The sequence below is a fragment of the Dermacentor albipictus genome, chromosome 2 (genome assembly GCF_038994185.2).
Source record: "Dermacentor albipictus isolate Rhodes 1998 colony chromosome 2, USDA_Dalb.pri_finalv2, whole genome shotgun sequence".
Classification (NCBI taxonomy): Eukaryota; Metazoa; Arthropoda; class Arachnida; order Ixodida; family Ixodidae; genus Dermacentor; species Dermacentor albipictus.
In genome coordinates this window covers 119,902,249-119,920,321 of record NC_091822.1, presented here as the reverse complement: position 1 = coordinate 119,920,321, position 18,073 = coordinate 119,902,249, and the positions used below count along the sequence as shown (strand labels likewise).

The following is an 18,073-nucleotide window of genomic DNA, read 5'->3' as shown; positions in this document are numbered from 1 at the left end:
GTTTTCCTCAAATATTTTAAGCAATGTTCCCAGTTGCAGCCAGTTGGCTGTACTGAAGAATGCTGTGGTCTACAATTTCTGCACATATATACCTGTCGCAGTACTTGCAGCTAGAACAGCACCCAATGTTGCAATAGAAATAAAACTTGAGCAAGTTGGTATGAATACAGGCCTATATAAACACGTTTCACAAATGGTGCAACTAAGAAAACAACAGAAGCACTGCGTTGGGTGCTTTTGCCTGCTTTACCCCATGTCGTTCTTGCAATCTCGTCTTGTCCAAATTTACGCCGTGTGCTTGGAAGCAACATTCAATGTGCCAGGTTTGGACAGGTTAAAGGGGAATATCTCGCTTACCTTTAATTTATAGACATCAAAGCATAGTGCAATGACAGAACTATGATGAAATACACAGACAAAGGTTGCATGACCTGCAGACGCACCCACGTGTCTTTCATCATGGTTGCATTATGCCATTAAGCAAGAACCAGCTAGCCCAAGGGCATGTCCTCCAACAGTTAATTTGTACATGACAACATCCCGTTCAGCAACACTGGAGAACACTTACTACAGATGACTGAGAACCTGGTCCAGCAAAATCTAGAGAGACAAGGGATGAAAGGCCATCCAAGCTTATCCAGCCAAGCTTATCAAGTGTGGTGCAGGATGTTTTAAAGCAAAACTTTAGAATCTCCGTGGGTGCTGGCTGCTGCAGTTGCAAAAACAAGCTGTTGTTGCTACTTGTGCCACTGCATATGTGCCTGAATAGACAAATTGGGCCACTAGGTTTGTGCAACTGGGCGTGTTAACATTCTTGGCCAATCCCTCTTACGGGCATGTGACTGAACAGACAAGTAGAACAAGAAGCAAGAAGTAAAATCAGCAATAGAAGTAGCCAGGTGTGAATAATTAAGTGACCAAAACGGGACCATAGCATGTGTTGAGCTACAGATGAGCGAAGAACGAGAAGTGAAGACATTTCTGTAAACATGAAAGAAAGCTTCACTCATCACCAATTGCCACTTTCACATGGGATTCACTGATATTTTCTTTGTGCAGTTAAACAGGGACAATCACACAGAAGGTGTGCAATTATCTCTTTGCACCTACAGACTTCACATTTGAGACTTCTGGATGTCCTGATGAGGAAGGAGTAGGTATTTGAGAAGGCTATTCCAAGCCTATGCAGATTGTACAAAAAACTGAAGTACTGTTCAAGAGCCTGGTAAGGAATCAAGAGTCCATGATAAGAGCGAAATCTGCCGACAAATAAAATTGTGTCACACATTGCAGACACTCCCAGATTGTGACGAGCAGCTTATCAAGATCCTTAAACACCACATAACCAATGCATATGGCAGTACTAAGCTGTGGAGCCGAAACTTTAGGGATGATGAATAAACTTAAAAGGAAACTACAGGGACTGTGCAACAAGTGATGCAATTGATATGCATAACATCAAGAGATAGAAAGATGGCGCAGAGGATTGCAGAGAAGATATAGGTAACTGACACTGAAGTCGAAATTAAACGGACACTAAAGAAAACACTAAATCAGTTTATACTGATAAAAGAATCTTTCAAACCCTATTCTTGCAATTTCACTGTAAGAGGTTCATTACTAGAAGAAAAAAATGTAAGCCAAACTTCTATCTTTTCTAAATTTTGTGCTGAGACCACCATGCTGGTACATCTGGGTATCTGTTTGGGTGCTGTGGGTGCTTGGGTCATCGTACCACAATAAAAGCTCTAGAAATTTGTTAGCTGCCTACAAGTTAGCTAGTTCTACAGGAGCCACAGGCTCCTGTAGACCCGAATGTAGGCCATCTTCACTAATAAAATATTACCCAGCCTTGAACAAATGTACTGGAAATCCAGGACAATACAGCAAGCTGGTGCGTGACCTATCCTAATTTCAAACATTTTCTGGCTTATCAAGCCTCTTTTAATGATAAGCGGGATCTTTTTTTTTTGGCATTGTAAAAGTGTAATTTACTAATATAGCTCTACTTAATTTTTTTGTTTAGAAACCGCTAATGCATTATAATCCATTAGCGACAATGAAATGCATAAAATGGATAAGAATTCATTATTTATTGTAGAAACCATAACAGATGCCAAAATGAGGAAATGATTGTTGGAGTCTGCAAAAGATTACATAGAATAATGAAATGAAACTTGCAGTTCTAGGATAGCACCGGCTGATGCAGGACATGGTTAACTGGAGAGATAGTTTATCTGACTAAAGGCAAAGAAGAGATGAGCCTGAGTTAGCACTTGTGCCTTTTTAGATGGTCAGCACAATACTGAACCGGCCTACACCACTGTTGTGCCCCCTCTCCTGTTTTATCATTCATCACACCTTTACAGATTAGACATCGAAGGGAGGTCAATGTCCTGCAGTATACTTAAGTAGCCTGATGATGAACACACATTGAAAGAAGTTTGACATAAGCTCATATTAATTCAAAATGACATCCAACTGTTCTCTACAAAGGAAAAATTGTTAGTGCTATGTTTTCTTTGCCTGTCCCTCCCTCTTGGCAGGTGTTGTCTTGATAGGAAAACAACTTAGGCCACTGGGTACATGCAAATAGACATGTGATGCAGTGTATGCACCCATTCTTGGGCAATACTCCAGACAGGGTTAGTTAGTTAGTTTGGGTTTAATGGCACAAAGCAGACAGGGTACATCCCACCGAGTATGTGCTCGATTAGACGAGAAGAGCAACAGGCAAGTTGTGAAGAAGTCGGCAAGACAAAACTAAGGAAGTTGACAACACAGAAGTGAAGAAAGAATTGTAAGCAGAAGCAGCTGAGCGGGAAGAAAAAAGGTGAAGTAAACAAAATGGGACCCGAGCATACACTGAGCAGGGGGTGTTGAGCTACAGAGAAGGGAAGATGTCTGCAACAGAAAGCGGAGGAAGCTGGGCACACTCAACTGACGGAATATGATGAAAGCGAGGTGAACAAAATGGGACCAGAGTGTCACATTTGTGGAAATTTACACTACATTTGCATCATTTCGCACATAAATTTTTAGCACTAGCGTTATGTTTCCATAGCATTTGCACAAACATGAAAGAAAGCTTCGCTCATGCCGGTTTCTACGTAACCATGGGATTTGCCAAATCTCAAACTTTTACTTCAGTCGATAGACAAGAGAGATAAATATATTTTGAATGTAAGAAAAGCAGAGAGGTCAGCCTGAAGAGCTTTGTCATTGGCCTGCCACATTACATAGGGAAAAGGGAAAGAAAGATGGTGTGGATGTCAATGATGTGGGTATGTACAGTGATCACGTACACATGCAATGTTAAATTCTGGGGTTTTATGTGCCAAAGCGACAATATGATTATGAAGCACGCCGTAATGGGGACTCCGGATTAATTTTGACAACTTGTGGATCTTTAACATGCCCCCAATGCACATGACACTGGCATTTTCGCATTTTGCCTCCGTTGAAATACGGCCGCCACGGCCAGGATTTGATCCCACGACCTTGTGCTCAGCTGTACAACACCATAGCTGCTAAGCCACCATGAAGGGTACATGCAATGTGCATAGCGGACAAAGCCTGGAGGTGAGGTTCTCTGTTAAATATGTGAATAGCGTATTGGATGCTCACAGTATGCTTTGAGTGCCGTTATACACCCTCAGAATCTCCTTTAAAAGAAGCCTGCTGCTCAAACAAGAAGTTTTGCATTATGTGCTGCACTCTAGGTTGAAACCAGAGCAGTCCCAGGTGACGTGCGAGACTGCCTTCGGGTTCTTACATTCCCGACAGTTGAGGCCGTTTTTCCAACCCATCATATGAAGGTAATGGCGAGTAAACATTACCCCAAGTCTCAGTCTATGCAGCACAGTTTCACGACTTCGCTTTCTTCTCGAAGGAATTGCAAATCTTATGTGTGTGCTAGAGTAAAAAGGTGTTCTTTGTGACAGTTTCAGTTGGCAGAGAGGCATAGGTAGACTTGGCCTAATAGGGCACCTCAAAAATTAGTACAATATTAAAGGGACAGTAAACAGAAAAATGCATTGAGCTGCATTAGTAAACTAGTGTTACCTTTCAACAATACCAAGAAATTCAGTAATATCACGAGAAGAGGCTTGGTAAACGAGAAAGTACTCAAGGACGACAGACGGATGGCACTGCTGCCTTGAGGTGAATGCCCCAGCTTGCTGTGATGCCATGAATTTCGACCGCATATGATGGGGCCTAGTTAATTTTTCATCTTTAAAGATGCACTACATTACATTTGACTACATTGAATTTGACTAGATTTAAAGATGGACTACATTGTATTCCCCCGAGCACTTCATCTGTCTCAGTCTGTATGTCCCATTTTTTTTACTGTTACTCATTTCATTTTTTAGACATGTACCAGCTGGCCCAAGTTAACACCTCATTACAGTATATTCTAAGAAAGTCAAAGAATGAACTTCGTAAGTTTCAGGAACTTCTGTTGAGCTGTAATGGCCCAATTAATAAATATTTCAATATCCAAGACATCACGCTGACATATTGGTGCTGAGGCTTCCATGCGAAATGCTCAAAATGGAACTTTTAGCTCTACTCTCTTTTCTAATAATCAACTATCATTGAAATTAATGAAAGCAGAGCTTTGAAAGACTGCTTTATAAGTCCGGACTTTTTTAGTGTGTCTCTTTAGTGTCCCTTTAAAAGCATCCAGAGTTGCCTTTGATACTATCACACGCAAGAGCATCGAAGTTGGAACAGTGTTCATGCCATGATTGAATTCTCGCGCAACAACAGTAGTACAAGGAAGCTAAACATTCACACTGAATTACCCATGCGGTTAGGCTAATTCCAATCATCCCTCAGCAAAAAGGAAACAAAAATCCACTGCGGCCTAACAACAGCAGCCTCTCGTCTTAAGTACCAACATTTTCATCCCTTGTTCAATGCCTCTTCTCTCCCCCACATTTCCTGTCAATCAATTATACATCAGAAAGCAAGTTTACCATCCCAAGTGATATTCTCTTTCCACTCCACCTATTATAAAGTACCATGAAAAAGTTTCATTTTAACATAATCTGTAGTTTAACCACTGAGGAAGGAGCCAAGTTGACTCCGAAACATGAGGTCTACACAAATGCCACCTTTTGGTCGGAGACATTATTAACTTAACCGCACATCTTATTTGCGGCAATACATTGTGTCGTCCACATTAGAAAACCCTTAGAATGTCAGAAAACTGATGGCTTGTACAGCAACTTTTCCGATAGGGTGATCAAACCAAATATTTTGGTTTAACGTCGCAAAGCAATATACAAGCTAGTGAGTTGGGGGGCTTCAGGTTAATTTCAACTACCGGTTGCTGATAAATGTGCACGAGCGTTCTTGTATTCCACCCCATCGAACCACAGCTGCTGCAGCCGGAAATCGAACCCACTACCTCAGCAGGATGCCATACCCAGTGAGCCACCATAGCATGTTCCAACAGTAATACCACCACTAATGGATCAGTGAGGTTTCAATGATGATAGATACTAGTACTTCGCAGAGTGTTATAAATATAATGCTAAGGGATACGGTAAGTGAAAATCTGTAAATTCTACAGCAAGCCACGTAGTCAATGTAAGCATGATGTGGAAATTGACTTAGTGTTATAACAGGATGCGTGCCAATCAACACTTCTCAAGTCATAAAAAGTATTGTTTATCAAAAAGGCTTGTGAACTTTTAAGAATGTAAACTGTTTGCACCTGTGAAATTAGAAAATGCCACTGCTGTCCAAACAGTTCTCTGCTGCCGATTTTATGTGCCAAATCCAGTGATTCTATCATTAAATTAGCACAGCCTGGAATTCCCGATTAGGAATCAGGAACAGCTTCATTCACCATTCTTTCCTTAGTGATGTAAGCAAACAGAAACCGAAGACTTTGAGGACAGGTATTGATTCGAGGAATAAAATATGCAAGTACAGTTTTGGAGAAAAAAAATTTAGGATGATGTATGCATGTGTGTGAGTACCACTGTCAAATTAAGCACAGAAAGGAAAGCTGAAGGTACAGAGTGGGCTATCTGTTATTTTTTACCAGAGACAACTGCACACATTCGGCATGCCTCAAGGTGCGAGGATTCTCACACTACTGCAATAGCTTGCTTCTGTTTTCTTCCATTAAAAAGCTTTTTTCTTTTTTTTGCCAGAACCACGGTCACATTATGAGGCACACTGTAGTGGGGGACTCCGGAAATATGGACGACCTGACGGGGTCTTTAACGTGCACCTAAATCTGAGCACATGGGTGTTCTCGCATTTTGCCCCCATCAAATGCGGCCACCGTGGCCAGGATTCAATCCTGCGACTTCGTGCTTAGCAGCCCAACACCATAGCCACTAGGCAACCATGGCAAGTTATTAAAAAGCAAAACGAAAAACGAAGAAAACAGAGGCAAGGCTATCGCAGCGTGGCAAGCAACCTGTGGGTAAACCAGACGTGTGCATCTGTTTCTACAAATGTATGGCCGACGGTGAGCACATACCTTCAGTAATGCTTTGTGCTTGCACTTCCCTGCTCGCATTTCCTTTGATGCCAATAATACAGTCGTCACCCACAAAAGTTTACAGGACTGGGGATTCCAAGGTTTCTATAGTTTCAGAGTTAATTTCACTCAAATATGCTGTCCCTTGAACTTGCTATTTCAGCACAGCAAAGGAGATCGAAAAGTTCAGTCAGCATGTGTTTGTCAAACGAATGCAACACAACAAATAAGATAGAATAAAACAGCTTTTGGAAGGTAGTGCACAAGGCATGCTGCACTAGTTCTGTGCAATGCACATCCAAATGCAATTTCTGCTGCAGTATAAATTGAAAACTTCAGTCTTTCCACGGAAGCCATGCACAAGAAAAATTATTCCGCGACCATTTGCAAGATAAACGTGTCACAGAAGGCAAATGATAAAATTTTGTATGATGTGTATGATAGCATAGTTAAACCACAAGGTTAAAATAGTGGAGCATATCACATGTAAGACTTGTATGTACCCACGACGCTCATGTAGGCTCATGCCCGTCGTATTTAAAAGCCGTCAGTCTCTTCAACAATTCCATCACGCTGTATTCTAAACAACACCATGGTCCGTCCGAACGTTGGCGCTTTGTAAAAAATAGCTTTATAGAGACCATCCTCTCCCACGAATGTTGCCCTGTAGGCACACTCGTGCCCAAAACCCTGTCCCAAAGCTGGAGCAATCACAAGGGACGACGGATCGCTGTAGCTGGGCTTCATAGACAGGTGATTCGTGACTAGCACGGCTGCACCGCAGTTCGCGATTTCGACGAGCTTCTGCGTCAGTCCGCTGAGCACCTTCTTCCTCTCGCGGGGGTCTTGAAGCTGATTCCTCAGGTGAAAGTCAAAGCCGTCTAAAACAACCAACGTTATTTCCTCCTCCTTCTTCGCTTCACAGCTTCTGAGTTCGTCGGGCAATAGCCAAACTGTGGACACCAGTTGTTGCCACGAATCGCACAACGTGTAGCGCAGGCTGGCTCCGCCGCACGGATCAAGGGCGCACTCCTGCCTTCTCGAAGTTCCCGCCAAGATTTCTTTGTACCGCGCTATCGTGAAACCTCCCTTAGAATCTACGTATACGGTCGATTTCTTCGACAATTCGTTGGACGCCGTTACCTGCATGCAGAACTGGGTCTTCCCGGTGCCGGCGGCGCCGGTCACTTCGATTATCTTGCGCCGAGGAATGCCTCCATCAAGCATAGCGTCGATGCTGGGAACCCATGTCGCTATGCGGTGCAAGTTCTCATTTCGCTTGAGACAATCTGAAGCGGTGTTAAACGTGAAGATGGGGGTCTCCCGCCGTCGCTCAAGAACCAATGCCGCCTCAGCAGTGAAAGACGGGCCGGATGCCACTAGGTCGTCGTCATCTTCGATGCTGGCCTCCTGAAGACGCTTACGTACTCGCTGCGGCAAGATTAGAGAGCAAAAATCACGCTTTGACATCGCGAAGGGGGGAAAAAAACGAAGAGAAACTTCAGAGAATGGACTTCCCGTTTTTTGAATTCATCTTCTTCGCATTTGTGGCTCAATATTTTGATTGTCTAGGAGCTTGGCTTGACTGAAAAGTAATCGTACTTTGTTTCAGTTTCGTTTTTGTTTTTTCCTGTTTTCCGCTCGGTTAGAGATTAGATACCGCTGTGCCGCTGCTCTTGAACGTCTATATCATTTATCGCCCATCGCACTGCGAAGCTAACGGTAAACGCGAGAGCGAAGGCCCAACGGATAGCAGCAATGGAGACTGTAAGTAGATCTGTTGCCTCGTAGAAGTCTTTCCGCACAATAAGCACATTTAACGTTTGTACAATCATTTTAAACTATGCTATTCTTATTTCTTTTTCAGAATAAGCTATGGGGTGGGCGCTTTTCTGGGAAGACCAGTGAAGCTATGTTAAAGTTTAGTAACTCCATCACTTACGACCAAAGATTGTGGAAAGAAGACATAGAGGTGAACGCATGTGCACTTTTTTATCGTAAAGTTTCTTGTTGGAAACTACGCTTGTATTTATCTCCGGTGTAGCCACGATCACCCACGTTGGCATGAACCATTTGAGACCACAACAACAACATGTTGCATATACGTTAGCCACCATATATATATATATATATATATATATATATATATATATATATATATATATATATATATATATATATATATATATGTGTGTGTGTGTGTGTGTGTGTGTGTGTGTGTGTGTGTGTGTGTGTGTGTGTGTGTGTGTGTGTGTGTGTGTGTGTGTGTGTGTGTGTGTAAATCGTGTGAGCAACAGAACTGCTTGTTGGCCTGGTTGGTGCTTGCTAAAAGACATGTTTTTTTTGCGGCAAATTAAAACACACACAAAATGAAGAAACATAGAAGACAACACGGGCGACACTTCCAACTGATTTAGTTTGGCTGTGACCCATGAATATATATTTAAGCATACAAGCATGCCCAGGCTCTTCACAAATCTACGTTATCCAGCGGTCAAACAATATCGTTTCCGATTTGCAAAGAAAGACAGATGTATCGCCAATGCAGCTTGCACCTTTCTTTTTTATATAGTAAGCTTCCGTTAGCTCACGTGCTGTTTGAATTCTACTTCGGCCAAGAATCTTAATTTTAGTCCACCCGTGTTGTCTTCTATGTGTCTTCCTTTTGTGCGTGTTTGAACTTGCGGCAAAAAACAAATCGTGTGAGCTTTAGCGTTGTAATTGCACCATTTGTAATATATTATCTTGAACTTAGCACGTCCCTACCCTAGGGAATATTCCAATAGAAATCTCTTTTGGTCTTATGCGAGATATATAGGTCCAATAGGAAAACCTACAGATCCCGTAGTAAAGTGTACAGGTCCCATAAAGATCTCTGCCGATCCTGTATCAGGGCAATAGAAAGTTCTATAAGAAAAATAAAATGCTTTATAGGTCCTAATAACTGCAACAGAAGTAGTGATCATGATATAAACTCGCATTGGTCGTATATTGCTTGACAAGAAATCGACAAAGCAGACGCGCCAAACATCGAGAATGAAGGTAGAAAAGGCGTCGCTTTAATAAAGGGACATGTTTAATCCTTCTCTCAGGCTGACAGGTAAAGGGCGGGATCGGGGCCTTTTGTGGGATCCGTGAAGAGTAGATGTCCACGCGGCGTCGACCTCTGGATAGGCGCTGATAGATTGGTGTGGATTTCACTTTTGTTAAACGTCTAATTAACTGTGACTCGCAAATCGTCGTCGTTGTTCCCCTCCTTTGTATCCTTCGCTCAGGCTGACAGGTAAAGGGCGGGGTGAGGGCCTTTCGTGGCATCCTTCAACAGTCGGTGTCCACGCTGCGTTGACGTCTGGATAGGTGCTGATGTATGGGTGGTGGCTTCACATGTGGCAAACGTCCAATTAACGCATTTGTGTATGTGTATAACGCATTTGTGTATGTGTATGTGCATATGTGTATGAAATTTTTAGCCCCGATCCACCCTCATCAGTTATGGTTAACACGATCCACAATGAAGTAGAGGCGCGCCATGAGTGGGGTCTCAATCTTCTGTGCATGGGAGAGGGGATCGCCCCCATGAATCTCTCCCCCTCCCCTACGGACCGCCACAAGCTCTCGCCTTGCTTTCACATTCAAACTTCCCCTTTCATCCATGTTGCTCTTTCGGAGCCAACCTTCTGAAAGTTTTTGTTCTGTAAGAAAGGAGAAGGGAGGTGAGGGTGTCAGAAAACTTCGAGGAGGGGTTCAACCTCCTCCCCTCTTGCTACGTCAATGCTTGTGAGCCGATATCATTTGTTCGAGTTTTATGTAGCAATTTATTTCTTTGTTAAGCATCACAGATGTGCGCTTACTTACACTAAAGTCTCTAAAGGGACGTTAACTTGCACTAGGTGCCCGTTCGCTGGTGCTTTCATTCGGCGCACATGTAACTTTCGTCTGCAGGAATACATTTGCCGAGGTACTAATCCGGAGGTTAGGCAAAAAAAGCTTCGCTTAAAAAAAAAAGAAAAGGGAAAATAAAGGACGGAAGCAATTGCAGTTTACATTTTCGGTTGCTCTCCGCTCGGCGAGTTGAAACCGCTTCCACGTTTGTGAGTAGCTATTTTCAGAACCGCGTACGACAAATAAGTTCGCTACTGTACTAATCGGCTAATCCCATGCCGTCCAAGTTCGAACATGATGTGAGCGCTGTAGCGAGCCAAGTGAGATAGAAAGAGGCTGCGAACATTCGATATTTTAGATACAACTTTAGTAGTCATTGCAGTTAGATTCATATCCGATTCGAGAATTCACTATTCGAAGTTGTCGAATATTAGTTTCTATTTGAATGTAAAGAATAACAACACTTATGGAGTCTAGGGGAAAAATTGCTGGCTCTCCCGTAATCGAGATTGGATGTCAGTATGAAATGGCTACCGGCAAAGCAGATTGGTTGGAGATGATACTAGCCACAATCTTAAAATGGGTCTACGGCTTGTTCGTAATGGCACACCCCACCACACCGCACTGTAGCACACCGCACCACGCCATACTGTGTACTGGTCCATATGGATGCTGCCCAGCTAGTAGAAGAAAAGCGACTGAAGGAAGCGCCATCTCTCGAGGCGATGCCAAACCAGATCCGTGGAACTCGCGGACCGCTGGCGTTCAAAAGAGCGCAAGCAACGCGGTCTCAGCACCTAAAGATGACAATGAAGTGTATGGGGCCCTGTATCTGCCTTTTGAACTTCGCTATTGGAAATGACAAATTAAACTTCAGCTAACTAGAAGTTACAGCTTGAGTGGTATTGTGAACAAACATTAGGAAGAACTACGAAGCAATATTTTTTGTGACTTATTTGGGCAGTAACTTGCGTATGCAATGCGGTCCTGTGCAAAGAGTTGGGGGTCAGAGCCCGCATTTTCTTAACCTTTGACTGGTTGTCCGGATGATGTCATCTCGTTCTCGCAACGATGCCCGGATGTTCTCGTTTGAGTTCCCGGATAACGGCTCTGGCTTTTGGCTCAAGGTCACTTGAAGCTCGCCGAAAACGGAAGCTAAAAGCATTTCATGCTTAAAAGACCCAATGAGTATGTCGCAAAACATCCGCGTGGATGTCCATTCACTGTAGTGCCTCAGAGAACTATGAAGCAGTTAACTTCTGCCTAATAACTTCGAATCATTCAGTAAGAATGTATCGCCTTTGAACAGCCTCTAAAGGCGTTGTCTCGATAGGTAAAATATCTTTTTTTATTTGGCGAAAGAATGAAGTGCTGTCGTATTATACGCTTATGGGAATAACACTACGCGCGCCGTGCTGTTGTCCTGTTTCACTACTGTCGTTGTCGCGGTGCACGGGATGATTTCACGTCACGGTATGCAAGCTAAATTTAGCTGCGGACCACACTGCCGTGCTTCTTCACTAAGTGCCTGCTAAAGTTGCGATTAGCTGCGGTATTCGCCAGTATCCTACGCGTCTGTTGGAGCGTTGTTTCAGAGACCGATACACAGAAGGATTGCGCAGATTTCACTTCCATTACACAGAAAAGTATCTATCGAAACAACTGCGAGAGGAAACACTTTTGTGGTCGTTTGTTCGAGCTGTTATAAAACTGTTTGCTAATATGCACCAACTCGCCCAACAAGAAGTTCTTCTAAGAAGCTGCATTAGGGAGGAAACCGCAGGCGGAAAAACTTATTCGGAGCCCTCTGTGGAACATTGTCAAGCACAACGGAAGACAGAGAAACCACAGGACAGGGCACCTATGAGGGACGTTTACACGGGCGACGCCTATACGAGAGACGCCACTGTACACAGCAGCCCTTATAACCCACTGTGCGATTTCAGGACATGAAAGCTTATAACTCACGTAAGTGGATTTTTTTTTTTTTGCGTTGTGTACATGGGAAACCAACTATATGTTCACACATTGTCGGTAAACTATCCGAAGATTCGGTTTAACCGGTTTCGTCGATCTTACCGATAGTCCACTGCATATGTTTCCCTTATTCTCGGTTCCAATTTCCATTGAGCTCATTTAGTTGTTGTAAATAACAAAAATATATGTATACGAGGCCTTCGGCATCCGTTTATTCCCGTTTATTGCAGGGAAGCAAGGCGTACGCCGAGGCGTTGAAACGCGCAGGCATCATTACGTCGCAGGAGGCGGACACCCTTCGTCGTGGCCTGACCGAAGTACGTGAGAGGGCGCTTCGGCGTAGCTGGGCAATATATATATGTATATAGTTAGTTAGTACACTATACCCCCTCCTGCAATAACAAAGACGACACACATACGGCCAGAAGAGTCTTAGTGAAAGTACGCATAAAGGAAAGATGGGTGGCGCCACCTAGAAGTTCCCGCGCCAGTTCGTCATGACGTCATTAATTTTGACGGTGTCTGCTAAGACGTATTTACATTGTTTATCGGCAGAAATGGACTACATTCTGTTCTAAAGGAGCCAAAAATTGATCATGGCATGTTTGCGGAAATGCGAAAAAAGACAACTTGAAATGCACAACGTCACGATGGCGTACTGGCGCTGGCGTTGCAACGCGAAATAAGCGAACAAAGAAAAAGGAACTTTGATGTCCATTTTTCCTTCTAATAACCAACCTATTATCGAGAAAAAAAATTTTTTTAAGAATACGTTGTCTAAATTGATTTAGTGTTTCCTTTTAGTGGGTCTCTTTTGATTCAGATTCTGATATTCCAGGTGGGAAACGAATGGTCGTCGGGAGATTTCGTGGTTACTCGGCACGACGAAGACATTCATTCTGCGAATGAACGTCGTCTAAAGGTAAACATACAATTCCTACGGTGAATATTTTCAACATCCTTTTCCATCGTGACAGAGTGAATGCGCCTGCGAGCAGAGCCATTAAGGAACGAATAAAAAGAAGGAGACATACTTATAATGAAAGTGAGAAACCACGGAAGTTCGTAATACGGCTTAAATTATAGTGCACACCCATTTAATATATGTTTAGCTTGGATTACTGTTATCCTGTTACCATTTGTGAATAATAAAGCCATTAAAAACTTGCAGAAAACAAGCTGCTACAAGAGAGAGGCAAAAGTGCTATCCTGCCGGCACCTTGGAGAAAATTGGTGGTGGTGTCTGTATGTACAGACTGAACAATAAAGATATCACTGTTCTGATTTCGCCTCCTTCTGTGAACACTTAAGAAGGATTTTCGTTTACAGATCGCAATTTCCTTCTTTCCTTCCCTCCTCTCTCCCCCTGTGATCTTTGCTTTCCCCTTTCCCATTCCCCCGGTGTAGGGTAGCCAACCGGACGTTATTCTGGTTAACCTCCCTGCCTTCTTCTTTTCTCTTTCCTCCCTCGTTTACAGATGACGAATGCAGCTTTGGAAGCCCAACTCTTATTTTTCTGTCAGGAGTGAACGGCTAAAATAACCTACAATTTTGCTCCCAAGTGGAATCCAAGAACTTTAGCTCTATAGCAGCAGAAGCTTGATGTGGGCGAGTTGGTTTTACATACTTGAAGAAAAGAGCGCTACGAAGACGCGGGCTAAAAGAGGAACATGTACGACGGACAAGGCACTACTTCCAACTAAATGTTTTTTGAAGAAACAGGATTTTTAAATAGATACAACCTAGAATGGCCCATCGTGACATCACCACCTCCCTATCTCATTAGAAAAGCTATCTCTTTTTCGGTAAGCGTGACTGAAGGGCAGGTAATGCATTTAGTTGGAAGTAGCGCCTTGTCCGTCGTACAAGTTCCTCCCTCTTTTAGTCTGCGTCTTCGTAGCGCTCTTTACTTCAAATTTAGCTCTATAACCATAGCTAACGAAGTCTAAATCTGGCAGCTTTATTTCCACTGGTCAATAATATTTCTTGCTTCGCAGGAAATCGTCGGTCATGAGATCGGCGGCAAACTGCACACGGGTCGGAGCCGGAACGATCAGGTAATCACACTCGCGGACAATGTACTCTCAAGAAAAAAAAGAAAGTAACTCCGCTTCTGAAAATAGTTCCAAAGGCTTATTTGCGTTAACTTAAGCTGGACAAGCGAATACACAAACATCTTATGCCTTATTAAAGCAGTACGTAAAATACACATTTCAAGTATTAAATTCGACTCTATATTTCACATTTCTCGTTCGCGTTCGGCCAGATGCGGAGCCGTCGCACGCAGAAGCTCGCTCATTCAGAGTCTGCTCTAGGAAAAGCACTGTCAAGCTCTGCCGGACTACTTGGCGCAGTAACACATGTGCAGAAGCTCCACCTCTGTGGCTTTCGCTTCATTAATTGCCTCGGAAAGTTGTCTGCGAGTAAAGTGATAAGAGGGCATCTGCGTCATAAGCGGGGTCTTATTGAAGGAGTGAATCAAACAGCCGACTCTGTCAGCGGATACACAAAAATCCGCCATGTCCGTGGACGTGTTAGTGCTTATATGTACTGTATACGATCACCCACATCGAACAGCTAGCCTGGAAGCCCAAACGAAAGAGGCAAAATGGGAAATTCATAACCCCTATGCGCACGCACTGATCAACTGGGTTGTGCGGCGCGGACCGATGGTCCACGCGCTCGGGCTTCTTGACCTTTTTTGACGCCTAGTGATTACACTGCGAGTGCGCGATAAATGACGCCCACCCACTGGTGAACCGTGTGCAGCTATGTGCCAAGATATTTCCAATAAGTTATACAATAGGGTTAAAAACTGCAGCTGCGGCCTAAAAGACGATCAAAAATTCACAAAATGCAGAATAGGTGTTGTGTACCGGCTTCCGTTGACCTGTGGCAACATGTACTACATAAGAAAAACCGGTCGGTGCATAAACACCCGTCTAAAAGAACATGAACGTTCTCTCGGTAAAAGAAAAAAAAAACGATTCGCACTTGTCGAACCACTATAATCTATGTCATTGTGATCCTGTATTTAAATTTTAACACTGACATCTTGTTTTCAGATAAAAACAAACTAGCACGTGAAATCACAGAGGCATTTCATATCAAAAAGTGCGCTGAAAATTGCATAAGCCAACCATCGGTTGTAATCACTGGAAATGAATTTGCTTTTTTATATACTGGATGAACCTTCTTAATGTGTTCTTAATCTGTTTCTGTTTTACTGAGCACTCTAGTAGCACATGCTCAGAGCTGATAGCTAGGGTATATATGTTCTGTATCTTTCCGAAAATAAAATAGTTGTGAGCAAGCGCTCGTGTGTCCCATTTCACGGTGTCCATGTCAATTGTGCACGATAAATATTTTACTATGAATTCGTACCAACTCGCCCAGCTATCAGTTCTGACGCACGTACAAAAAAAAAAAAAAGAAACGATGCTTTATTTCCTACGTTTCGGCCGGGAACCAGCTGAAACGTAGGAAATAAGCATGGTTTTTTCTCGTACTACGTGCTTCCTCAACTTACACGTGCCTTTATATGTATAAATATATATTGATCTGACAAAGCAATACGCAATACAAGTTACAGTTAAACAAGGTCTCCTCTCGGCTTTGCGCATGGAGAAAAAACAAAAACGTGGCAAACGTCAATTAACTTTTAGATAAGTTTTAATTAATGTTACAAGTAAAAAAATATACATTTCACGTACTTTAATGAATCGTCTCAACGTGGGTGCGTTGAGGAGTTCAGATACAATGGAGTTACATTTAAACCTGATGTAAGCATAGTATAAAAACATGGACCAAGTTAAAATTATATGTTGAAATGGTGTCCTAAATGGTGTGTTAAAATGAACTAAGTTTAAATGGCATAAGCAGATCGATTAAGTTAGCACAAAGGCGTTGCGAAAATTGGGGTATTTGAATAGGAACCTGTGGTGTGCCACAAGAGAATGTACCTTAATAGCGTACAAATCACTAATAAGGTTGCGGCTCGAATACACGTCAGTTATCTGGTCACCACATTATTCTGAGAATACCGATCATCATCATCATCATCATCATCATCATCATCATAATGGTTACGCCCACTGCAGGGCAAAAGCTTCTCCCATACTTCACCAACAACCCCGGTCATGTGCTAATTGTGACCATGTTGTCCCAACAAATTTCTTAATCTCATCCGCCCACCTAACTTTCTGACGCCCCCTGCTACGCTTCCCTTCCCTTGGAATCCAGTCCGTAACCCTTAATGACCATCGGTTATCTTCCCTCCTCATTACATGTCCTGCCCATGCCCATTTATTTTTCTTGATTTCAACTAAGATGTCATTAACTCGCGTTTGTTCCCTCACCCAATCTGCTCTTTTCTTATCCCTTAACGTTCCACCCATCATTCTTCTTTCCATAGCTCGTTGCGTCGTCCTCAATTTAATACCGTTAACCCTGATCCAATTCAAAATAAAGCCTTCAGATTACCTTGAAACTGTTATGATCGTTATTTCCCCCCATCATTGTAAACTAGGGCGATATTTCTGGAATCGCTTCGTATAGTTTTTGCATAACACCACTTCCCGATTTCATCCGATGTAGTGATTCCCTAAACATTGTTCTGCTAAGATCTCGAGTTAAGTCCTCCTTTTTTTCTCACACAATCGAGAGCTAGAATGGGCTTGATGGGTCACCGCGTAAACTACCTACAGGATGAATTCGTCGCCAAATTATCGCGATGTGTTCCCTCACTTTACAGTCTCAGAGCTGTGACACAAAGTCTTGTCACCCTTTACAACTGCAGACTATGTTGCTTGATGGTGTTTTGCTTGTGTTGCTGTTAATAGTGTGCTCCTTTAAATTTTGTTCTTCAAACGCGTTTGGATTTTGAATATTTTATGCACCCACCCTTGCGATATCTTGCTACGCGATATGTAGTGTAGTTGTAAAAGAATATATAGTAACGTAACATATACAAACTTGGCACAGACGTCTCGTAGGGTTCTTATAATTCTTTGTCTTTTCGGCGATAAAGAAACTGTAAACTATCTGAAAGCGAAAGCCTGTGAGTCGATATTTATTCCGGCCCATTCGCAATTCGCAGCCCAAACGAACAAGTCACTTGCGAAAAGTCGGTAAACATTTGTCGACAAGAAGTGCTATCTATAGAATTTTAATGCATGATCTAAATAAATATTTGCATGGTACGGACCGTACATTTAAGCGCCTCCTCGTTAAACAATGCTCCGCGCGTCGCAGGTTGCCACGGATCTAAGGTTGTGGACACGCAAATCCGTCGCCACGCTGGTTGAACATATCAGACGCTTCATTGAGATCACCTGCACAAGGGCCGAGAGGTGAGACACTTCGAACGAATTATTTGTGAATAGGCAAGCGTTACAGCTTTCGGCGGTGGACACTGCGATAAAAACAACTGCCTAGATGAAATACAGGCCTCAACATCGCAGTAGAAATTCACATGACAAAGGAACGAAACAAAGTGTAGGATAACGACGCCCTGTGTCTCCGGCTCAGAAGTTCTGAGCTCCTTTTCGGTGACAGCACTGAGAATTAAGCTCAGAGCTGGGAATATTCTGTTACGCCAGCGACGTTGTCCCGGAGTTCTTTAGTGTTTTTTTTTTTCGATCAAAACTCAGCCGGTAAAAAAAATATACTCCGATATGGTCCGCGGAAAGAAAGAAAATTTAAAAG

At 42.9% G+C, this 18,073-nt stretch overlaps 2 protein-coding genes across 2 annotated transcripts in view; one reads left to right on the top strand and one right to left on the bottom strand.

Moving 5' to 3' along the window:
• Window positions 1–6,375: 6,375 nt before the first annotated feature.
• LOC135918900 (DNA repair protein RAD51 homolog 3-like) lies at window positions 6,376–8,086 on the bottom strand. The gene has a single exon (XM_065452586.2). It carries the CDS (start codon window positions 7,976–7,978, stop codon window positions 7,046–7,048), a length of 933 nt encoding a protein of 310 aa, XP_065308658.1. The 5' UTR covers window positions 7,979–8,086; the 3' UTR covers window positions 6,376–7,045.
• Window positions 8,087–8,186: 100 nt separating this feature from the next.
• The window catches only part of Argl (Argininosuccinate lyase), a 71,519-nt gene continuing 61,632 nt past the window's right edge, over window positions 8,187–18,073 (top strand). Inside the window, exons 1-6 of the mRNA XM_065452585.2 lie at window positions 8,187–8,275; window positions 8,376–8,480; window positions 12,598–12,684; window positions 13,206–13,289; window positions 14,365–14,424; window positions 17,621–17,718. Coding sequence (XP_065308657.2) covers window positions 8,267–8,275; window positions 8,376–8,480; window positions 12,598–12,684; window positions 13,206–13,289; window positions 14,365–14,424; window positions 17,621–17,718 — 443 coding nt within the window. The 5' untranslated portion in view covers window positions 8,187–8,266. The remainder of the gene's footprint in view (window positions 8,276–8,375; window positions 8,481–12,597; window positions 12,685–13,205; window positions 13,290–14,364; window positions 14,425–17,620; window positions 17,719–18,073) is intronic.